At 39.0% G+C, this 10,073-nt stretch overlaps 2 protein-coding genes across 3 annotated transcripts in view; one reads left to right on the forward strand and one right to left on the reverse strand.

Annotated features, from left to right (window-relative positions):
* Positions 1-229, forward strand: part of LOC106931524 (keratin, type I cytoskeletal 50 kDa-like) — a 2,096-nt gene extending 1,867 nt beyond the window's left edge. The window contains exon 7 of the mRNA XM_015009688.2: positions 22-229. Within this exon, the coding sequence (XP_014865174.2) occupies positions 22-115 (94 nt within the window). The 3' untranslated portion in view covers positions 116-229. The remainder of the gene's footprint in view (positions 1-21) is intronic.
* A 2,931-nt stretch (positions 230-3,160) lies between these two features.
* LOC106931525 (keratin, type I cytoskeletal 50 kDa-like) lies at positions 3,161-5,893 on the reverse strand. 2 transcript variants are annotated; one of them, XM_088010654.1, is made up of 8 exons: positions 5,459-5,893; positions 4,830-4,912; positions 4,557-4,713; positions 4,001-4,162; positions 3,796-3,921; positions 3,463-3,683; positions 3,360-3,370; positions 3,161-3,277 (listed from the first exon to the last, which is right to left on the reverse strand). In XM_088010654.1, exons 1-8 carry the CDS (start codon positions 5,807-5,809, stop codon positions 3,201-3,203), a joined length of 1,188 nt encoding a protein of 395 aa, XP_087866780.1. In that variant the 5' UTR covers positions 5,810-5,893; the 3' UTR covers positions 3,161-3,200. The 2 variants fall into 2 exon arrangements, with proteins under 2 accessions (XP_087866780.1, XP_014865175.2); XM_015009689.2 differs by having other exon boundaries at positions 3,360-3,373; positions 5,459-5,836.
* Positions 5,894-10,073: the final 4,180 nt, after the last annotated feature.

The raw sequence follows: 10,073 nt of genomic DNA on the forward strand, positions 1-10,073 counted from the left end.
ATTGTCTCTGTGTCCTTGTAGCATTGGCAGTACAGGAAGCAGCACCATGAAGAAGGTCATCGTGGTCACAGAGGAGATTAAGGACGGCAAGGTGGTTTCCTCAACCACCTCCTGATGACCTGAGACACGCAGAAAACACGAGGAGCTGCAGCTGAAGGACGCGACACCATCTGGATCAGAGCTGCTTCCTTCATATGACACCAACGCAATAAAAGCCTCTATCACTCTATCCTGTCTGCGTCTTTGTAATTCTTGATAATGCCAAGGAAAATATGTTTTCATGAACATAGTATCAACACACCACTAGTACTTTAAAATGGAAATTGTGCCTTGTATTCTGTCACATCTTCAGGCTCAAAGGATTGGCCTCTAATGCAAAAAAAAAAAAAAAGAAAATCAACTTGAAATTTATCTGCTTGAAAACAAAGATGTTAGTTTATAAAAAAAACCTCCTCCTTGAGTACCAGTTTATTATGAGTTGACCTGTTCAGTGTCCTGAAGTGAAATATTTGTTTTTTTGCAGTACACCAGTATAATCACAATGGCTCACCGCAAAGCTTCCAGGCTCAATTGAATCGTATGTTGGAAGAAAAATAAAGCCTATAATCCTATAATATTAACACATTTAGAAAGAAAGTTATTGGGTCTTTAAACACATTTATCCCTCTTCTCAAGATGATGAGGAATCTGTATAAAAACACCAGCCAGGGGTGAGTTTAAAATCAACAAGGTGATAGAAAACACCAGTTTTTTTTTGTTGCTTTGCCAGCGACATTATCCTTTTAATGTTTTAAAATTGACAGACAATTACACGAAAATATGTCTCTGTCAATTTCTGTCGATACATATTGAGTTCAGTCTCTCTCGTTGTTCTTGTTTACATTCGGTACCAAATAATTTGCTTGTAATGTTCTGACCTTCTGCAGAGGACGCAGGAATGTTAGTGGTCCAGCTGTAGCTGTACTTGTGCCTTAAAGCTGCAGTATGACATTTTTATGAAAAAAATATGTTTTTCACATTTTTATTAAAACTGTCACTGTCATGACTCTATAACATGAGACATGCCTTTTCTCTGTGGATCTGCTGGCATCTGCAGAAAAACACCGCTCCTGCTCAGATCATCCATGTGTATGCGCTGCTCTCAACCTCCTCCTTGCTCTCTACTCTACAATGAAGCCTGCTGTGAACGCTGAAGCTAGATAGCATAGCCACCGAAGATAGCAGATAAAATGTTGTTTCTCCACTATTAACAGAATGAGCATCTCATAAAAGAGGCGTATTAACGGCCCTAAGACATTCCTCCTGGCTCTGCTTGGCTGATTTTGACAGGGACGGTGCATTTCTCAGGGGAGGTCGAGCTCAATCTTTTCTGTCTCATATAATACGGTCACAGTGACAGTTCTAACAATAAAACCATATATTTTTTAATAAATTACATAATAGCTTTTGGCATTCAGGCATAGTGCATAAAGCTACCTGTGCTTTAGTTTTTCAAACATGACTTTTCTGAATTTAATAAAATTAATAGAACCCCACAGCAAAAAGCTGAAGAAAATAGTTCAAAAATACATTTTTAAATTATTTATTAAGTCACACACAGAATCACAGTTGCTCTAAATCTAATTTAGCCTAGAGACAATCTGTGAAAAGAAAACTTTCACTGCTATATCCTCGTTAGGAAGGAGATATTTATGACAAATTACAAAACACGTAAATCTGACACTCTCCCGCGGAGATTATCCAAAGGGAAAGAAAATGGTAAACGAGACAAACCTTTGTTGTAACCTTGGCCATGTAACCATGTTTTATTGCTGTTAACATAGTTTATCTACAAGAACTAAACAACCAAAAACCACATTTGAAACAATTCATCAAGACACAAGCAGGCTGGGTTCACTCCTTGGGATGCGCCCGATTTGTCCCGATCAGCTTTTGGCGCAACGCCGAGCTGCTTCATTACCTTAAAGCCAGAAACCGTCAGCAGCCAAAACATTTCTATAAGACATGCGCGACCGCGCGCGCACGTTCACACGCACGCGATGGTTTTATTCCTTTCAGAAAAAATGCTTTTCGTAAAACTGCTTTCCTTGTTCGAGCCACTGTGGAGCTCAGATTATCAGATTTAAGCAAACATAACGCTGAAGATTCACTTAAAGAAATTTCTCGTTGATAAGCCCAGTTGTCAACTTTAGACTTGCTTTTGCTGCCCTCTGCTGTCGCCAGGTTGTGCTAATTGTTTCTGTCTGATGTTTGGCGAACAGATGCAGTCTTTTAGTTTCCCAAACTCTGGAACTCTTTTGCCACTGAGCTAAAGCTAAAGACACACATTAGCATCTGTAATAGCCCCCAAAAGCAAAAGGTTAAGTCTGGGCAAAGCTGCTTACACGAGAAAACATAATGAATGTCCTTTTAGCACTGGCCATTCTTCTTTTATTTTCTTCATTTTATCCCCCTCTCTTTTCTTATTCTTCAAAAACCTCCTATAGTGAGGTGTTGAAAATTAGCAACACAAAAAACATCGCGTCTAGTGTATAATTGTCCATAATAAAAATGAATAAAATAAAATGGAAAATAATATTGGTATTGTAAATTTATGGTTCTACTTCTAATTTTTTAGGGTGTCTAAGAAACGCAGGTGAAAAATTGCATTTAAGCCAACTGGCATTTTGACAGAAATGTTGTCAATATCCACTGTCCCTATAATAAATAAATACATTCAAATGATTAGTTTTAACTTAAAAGTTGTTGAAGTGTTTTGGGGGTTTTACAAAAGAAGTGTCAAGTTTTTAATGTGGTAATATTTGTGCAAATCTGGGCTGTTGTTCTGCTAATTAGCTGTTAGATTTTGCTAAATGTGGGGCAGTTTTAACTTGAGTGTTTGAGCAATCATAAAACACTGTAATATAACAATAATAATAATGGTCAAGAAAAAAAACTACTGTCTGTAGCATGTGTCTTTACTGAATGTTTATGTTTTTTAATCATGAAAAGCTAAATACCAAGGCAAGTTCACTGGGTAAGTGTGGAAAAGGATCCAGATCTAAATAACCTTTTCTTATACAACTATGATATTTTGTCCCAGTTTGTATAAAAAGAAAATTTAACTGCTGTTTAAATTGTACATATATGTATATCACAAAAACACACAAGAAAAATGTGATTTGACTGCAAGATGTTTATTGAATTTTGCTTGCGTATTTTTATTCCAAAGTTTTAGAGGAAGAGACCACCTTTCCATCCACGAGCGTCTCCTCAACAACGATGGTCTTTGTGACCACTGCAAAAAGACAAGCAGGATTTATCAACAAATTGAAGTTCTTAATACTTAAAAGGCAAATTTAGAAGGAAATTCATCTTACCTCGTCTAGAGCTGCTATTTGAAAAGGAAAAAAAAATGAAATGATTACTTCATGTTTATCTAATCTCACTCATAAAGTTCTCTTTATCTTGCCCGGATCTCACCTGCTGTCCTCCCCATCAAGCAGCCTCCGGTACTCTGAAATCTCCAACTCCAGACGGGTCTTGATGTCCAGAAGAGTGCCGTACTTCTGTTCGTTTTCTTTGATGTTTTCGGTCAGACTTATCAACTGGGCTTCCAGGCCTGTGACAACTTCCTGGAGACCTGATAGCTGGTTAGCGTAGCGTTGCTTAGTCTCCAGCAGAGATGCCTCCAGAGATGATTTCTGTTGGGAAAGGAGAAAAGGGTTTTGTTTTGCTTTTTCATAGTTTGGTTCAACTGCATGAGAAGGAAAAATGAATGGAGTGAAAATGAGACAAGGAAAAGGTGAGGCCTACCATACTCAGATGTGACTGCAGTTCAATCTGATATTTCTGCAGGATGTTCTTCTGTTCTTTAATCTCATTGCGGGATGTCTGAAGATTGGTTGTTTGTTCTACTACATCCTTCTCCACCACTGAAGTCTGGAAAGAATCACATCAAATGTTGTTGGAGTCCAGTGAAGCTCTGTTGGACTGTAAGGACTGCAGCTTTGTGTCTCACCTTGTTCTGGTACCACAGCTCAAGATCCTTGCGGTTCTTGGTGATAAGAGCCTCGTAGTGCTCCCTGATCTCCGTCATGGTCCGGTTCAGGTCAACTTGAGAACCAGCGTCCACCTCCACGTTAACCTGGCCGCTCATCTGCTTCCTCAGCTGAGCCAAGTCCTGCAGGAGATTACGAATTAAATAATCTTACAGAAAGAGAACAACATATGGGAATGTGAAGAGAGCAAAGGGCAGACACAGGAAAACCAAAAATGCCGCCAGGTCTGTCATTTAAATGCAACCTAAAGTAATATTCCACCTGTTTTATCAGGGGTGAGGAAGAAGTAATGTGTTTTATTTTTAGCACACAACAAAAATATGAGTCAAACTAAGGTTACCAGTAAAGCAAATAGCTGCTGATAGATGATTTACAACCAGCATTAATTAATCAAAGTCGGATCACTCCAGCTTCTGTTCAGGCCTGGTGTGGACAGACATGTTGACTTATCAGGCGCCCCAAAGTCGTCGAACTTGTTTCTTTGTCACAGGTTCTTGGTTTTCTCTGCAGCCTTACCTCCTCGTGGTTCCTCTTCAGCATGATGAGCTCCTCCTTCAGAGTCTCCAGCTGAGACTCCAGGTCCGCTTTGCACAAAGTGAGATCATCCATGACTCTCTTCAGTCCAGCGATGTCGGCGTCTACAGCCTGCCTCATGCTCAGCTCGTTCTCATATCTGATAAGGAAGATCAGAACAGGTCAGAGAGGTTTCGGGCAGAAGAGGTTTTCTGTAGGGCATGAGTGAAATGTCGCAGCAGCAGACGGGAGGAAACGCTTAGAGAAAACACTCACTTCATTTTAAAGTCGTCAGCAGCCAGTTTTGAATTGTCAATCTCCAAGTAAATCCTTGCGTTGACCATGGAGGCTTCTCGGATCTGAGGATGAAGAAATAAAAAAATAAATCAGGGCTGCTGTTCAATAAAAGTGAGCATATCTTATTTTATTTATGTTTTTCGTTAGTGTTACCTGATGACAAAGAGTAGAAAGAATATTATGCTTCATCCACAAATATAGTATGATTATATTGACTTAACTTTTAAAATGAAGTACATTAAATTTTAGGACTTAATTCATGATTAAGATTAGCCATTAAACAAGGACTGATAAATGAGTCACTGTGAAAATCAACCCTCCAATGAGGCCTGAATTTGTTATGATAGTAGTTAAAATTTCTCAACCAAACACTTTGAAAGACATCTAACAATGTCAAAACGTGGCACCTTCACAGACAGCATGTGGAAAGATTCCTCATCAGACACAGAACATTACGTTGGTTACGTCGGACCAAAAAGGTTGCAGCCTTCTGGGTACATCAGGGTAAAATACACCTTTCTTTTAGTTTTTACAATTTGACATTGAGTTATACTCCAAAACTTGTACACTTCTAAAAGCGATCACACTTCTGGGTGTTTTCTTCTTACCTTGTTCTGCAGATCTTCGATGGTGGCCATGTAGGCGCTGTAATCATGGCTGATCACAGTTTTGCTTGTGTACCACTCTGCGATCTGCTTTTCCAGACGTTCGTTCTCCTTCTCCAGCTTGTGCACCTTCTCCAGGTAGGAGGCCAGACGGTCGTTCAGGTTCTGAAGCGTGGCCTTCTCGTTGGCATCAACGTGGAGATCGAGATCCTTCATGTTGATGGCTCCTGAACGGGACAAGTAGTCAATCTGGCCTACGGAGATGCGGGTGCCAGAACCCCCTGCTCCACCGTAGACACTCATGGTCTTCTGACCGGTGGACATCTGGCCGAAGGATCTGGAGGAGAGAGACATCTTGGAGAGTTTGGATCTGAACCAGCAAGAACAACTGGAGATGATCTGCAGTACAAAACACCACCGGGACTCCCTGGTTATATAGCAAAGTGGGAAGGGCCTGGAGCTTCAGGTGAAAGGAGGAATGCATTTGGCAGATTACCCCACACTCTTCTGTCTAATCCCTTCTTTGCCATGGGTGTGGCGATCATGGGGTGGGGGTTCATTTGTCCGCCATCAAGTCAAACTCGTAAATCCACTTTTTCTTGTTCCTAAAGGGCATGTTTGTTTTTTGCATCAATGGCAAACTCGAGTCACTGCTTTACAATAAATATGTATTAAACTTATTTTGGTCGTCCAGCTGCTCGGATAGTGACAGAATTGACACATGCCAGCGACAGTTTCACCTCTGTGAAAAGTGGACCCAGAGGCGAAGGACGTCGCAGCTGCGGTTATATTGGACACACAGGCTTTGAGAAACATCTATAAGGAAATGTTTAGAACTAAACCAAAATCTAATCTGGTGATAGCAGAATGAAGACGGCGCTTTCAGGTTGCTCATCAGCAGTAATATTCTCACCAGCCACCACTTTTTGCTTCCACTGCTTATTATTAAAGGGTAACACACAAGCTTTAGCAATAAAAAAGTTCAACATAAATTTCCTTTTGTGTGTGTGTGTGTGTGTGTGTGTGTGTGTGTGTGTGTGTGTGTGTGTGTGTGTGTGTGTGTGTGTGTGTGTGTGTGGGTGTGTGTGTGTGTGTGTGTGTGAACAGCTTAGACTGCAGATATTCACATTTAAATAAAAGGTTATTGTAGAGACTATTAACACCCATTTTGAGGTGACACAGGCATGGACTTTTTTTTAAAGTACAGCAACATTTTTTTTTACTAAACAGATGAAATGAAACCTTTCTAAAATGGAAATCTTTTAATAGAGATGGTTTTTGAAAAAGAAGTACAAATATCCAGTAGCTCTTATTCACCTACACCTGCCTGAAAACCAGTTCTCACTGCAACAACTCCTACACTTGCTATCATCAGTGTGTTAGTTTGCTGTTGTTAAGTGACATTTGCTCAAGAATTTCAAAAAGTTTTCTTCAGGGCGATATGTGCCTGTGATCTTTGCGGTAATTATTGTTGGCAATGCTGTAAAATATTTCTTCTGAAGCAAAGTGGAGGTATTTCTGTCAGCGCGTCCTCTTTGTGTGAAAGTATTTTCGTCAGTACATCCTGTTTGTGTTTGCAAACGGTAAAAGGTTTTGTGAAAGTATTTTCACTTCTCAAAATAACAATCTGTTTTTAGTTGGGATAAATGCACGATTATATTCATTTAAACCTGTAGGTCAATCCACAGAGCGGACGGGCGCTTACAAAAACTCCTTGATGAGGTGAAATTATTATTCCCTTAATCATTTAAAGATGTAATCATTAGAAGAAGCTTTAAACTCTCTTGGTAAATCACTTGAGATCTGAACATTTTTAAATTGTAAGAACTTAGTGAAGTTGTGGAAACAGTCAGGAAATCCATCTCTGCATTCACATGCCAACGTAAAACGATCCAGACCCATGAATCGCTCGGTTTTATTGTTTCCTCTCTGTATCTACATTCAACTTGTCACCACCAGATTTAAAAAGCCTCTAAACCAACAGTGTATTTCATTTATATGTTTTTATGAGCTTATACTCATTGTAGCTCCTATTTTTTGCGGTGCCTATGATGATGTTTTTTTTTTCTTTTTTTGCTCAGCAAATCGTTACAATGCCTAGTTGCCTTTCACTGTACACATGTCAGAAGCTGTTTGTTCAGCCGTCAAACTGATAAGCAGGGTGAGGCCAGATACGGTGACAAGTGAAGGCTTTATTTGGACTTAAGGAATGCTGGTCAGGCAGTTCCTTCTTGTGCAACTGTGATACAAAATGTATCAAAGTCAAAACATAAAAATATGTATATATTTTTACCTTCTGTAGTTTTTAAGATTTTTAATCTGGGATTAAGTTTTAATGAAAGAATTGCAAGTTTTCTTTGACTTTCCTTTTACATAAAAAATTGAGGATCAAAACAGGAGATGTGCCATTAATCTCCCAAATGACTTTGTTGTTTTAAGTGGAGCTGATTCCTCATGATTGAATTATACCATCTAAATATGGATTTAAATTGATAATGCCTTACAACCTATGAATTCATGTTTGGTTTTGCTTTTAAACTAATAAGGTATGCATTCTCACACTCACCTCTCCGTGAGCGCTTCTCAATAATCCAAGTGTTGTGGAAATTTGATCAGCAGGAGGGACTCGTAGCACAACTTTCTCCTTTTTATCTGTTATTTTAAACATTTGTATTCCACGCTCAACTTAGCTAAGGCTGCTATTTTTGCACAGATAAGCAAGAATGTAGTTTGTTAAAGTACCTTGACACCCTGGAGTACTTCTGCAGATTCCCCACCAGATAAGTAAAATTCATGTTTGCACTAAGTGACTTGTCAGGTGTTGCACAAACCTTTCATGTAAGCACTTCTCTCTATAGTGACTCTAAGAGGTGATGGCAGAATCCAGAACAATGAGATGATCTCTCCAAGCAGAAAAAGGCCAAAAGGGCAACAGAAAGCCTTCAATTTCATCCTTTTGGATTTATCTGACTACACATTGCTCTGAAAAAAAAAATCAGATTTTGCTTTTATTATTAACTGTATTTGTGATGTAGAAGTACAGTTAAAAAAATAGGCTTGAGTTGCTTTAATCTTTATTTTATAAATATGCCATAAATAAGATAAATAAGTCGACACAATCCATGCAATAAACCGTTTTTTTTCTTCTCATTCTACCAGTCTCTAGAGGGAGAATAGCATAAACACTGATTCATTTCGTTCCGGAATAACATCAAAGAAAGGTGTCTGATAACTCCACCTGCAAACAGGTTATATATGTTGCGTATTTTGCAGCACAATCCTCTGTGGCTCCCGAGGCTGTTGGTATTTTTTGAGCATTTAAGTGGTGCAACATTTTGTCACTTAGAAGCCAGGAGAATATTTTTTAAGCAAACAAGTTGAAAGAAAATACAGTTGCTGTGAGACGAGCTTGTCAAGGTGATCAGGTCAACTAACTGAAGTCACCCCGAAACTTTAGAAAGAGGAGGGAGTGACTGCAAAACCCGGTTTCAGTGCCAATGTGAACGAGTTTCTGAGATGCTTTCAACATCAATCAGGAAAACTCTCCACTGACGGTTAGATAACGTTGATATTTTCTTATTTATTTTTAATTTACTTACCATTAGGTTCAATAAACTCTTAGAGAGTGAATGGAGAAATATAAGACAAAACCAAACCTATTTGAGTCAGAGAGGAAAGGGGTCACGTTCGTTTCTCCAACAGATTCTCATGAATCTTTGTACACTAATGATTTCTGATATCATTCCTAGGTTTAGATTTTCATTGTGTAACAGCGTATCTCTGGAAAACCTATGAATGTGAAAACTGATTTCATAATTTTCCACACCTGGATAATCGTGGGACAATTAAAGTTAAAAATGTAGAAAATCTAAGTTTCCACGCTGGTATTCTGTTATATAAAAGACAAAAGCCTGAGCATATTTGCATGACAACTTTTACTCGTTGGCAGCCCAACACATGTTTTTATCTAATTCCTTCTAGTTTTTTAGTTACTATCAGATATGTAAACTCTTTAAAAAATCATAAAGGACAATTTCACAGGTTTTTGGTTCTTTAATCTTCTCACTTTTGTTTTTAACACTGGACTGATGGGATTTTCATCAACAAATTCCCCTGGAGCGTCTGGTGTTTAACAAAAAGTGAATATGCACTGTGACTCTAAGCATAGGGTAGGAGTTGTATAGCTACATGTGGGCCATTTCTTCTTCCTGTAAAACTTTGTGAAAAGTCATGATTTTTTTGGAATGCCATGACATTTTAGATTGAAAACAAACTTGGACAAAAATATGAAAATTTGTGATAATTCAGCAGGACATTGAGCCTAAAGATGGTCGTTTCCACACAGAAATGGTTCGACAGACATAAAATTAATGGTCATCTCAGATTTGACCCAAGCCTCTTACGCCCCTTTTCCACCGGTTCGGTTCGGTTCGGCTCGGCTCTACTCGACTGGCTTTATCAGCTTTTCCACTGGCTGTTTTTCGGGACTGGCCCTGCTTTTTAGTACCCTGCTTCGGAGCAGCTATGGTAGCTCTGATAGTCAGAACAGGTGACTGATTGGCTGTAGGCGTGGTCAGAAGGAGCAGCAAAGAGAAAAGAAAAACAGGCGCAACATTTC

The sequence above is a fragment of the Poecilia mexicana genome, unplaced genomic scaffold (genome assembly GCF_051168715.1).
Source record: "Poecilia mexicana isolate PSO_F unplaced genomic scaffold, ASM5116871v1 scaffold_1, whole genome shotgun sequence".
NCBI classification, from domain to species: Eukaryota; Metazoa; Chordata; class Actinopteri; order Cyprinodontiformes; family Poeciliidae; genus Poecilia; species Poecilia mexicana.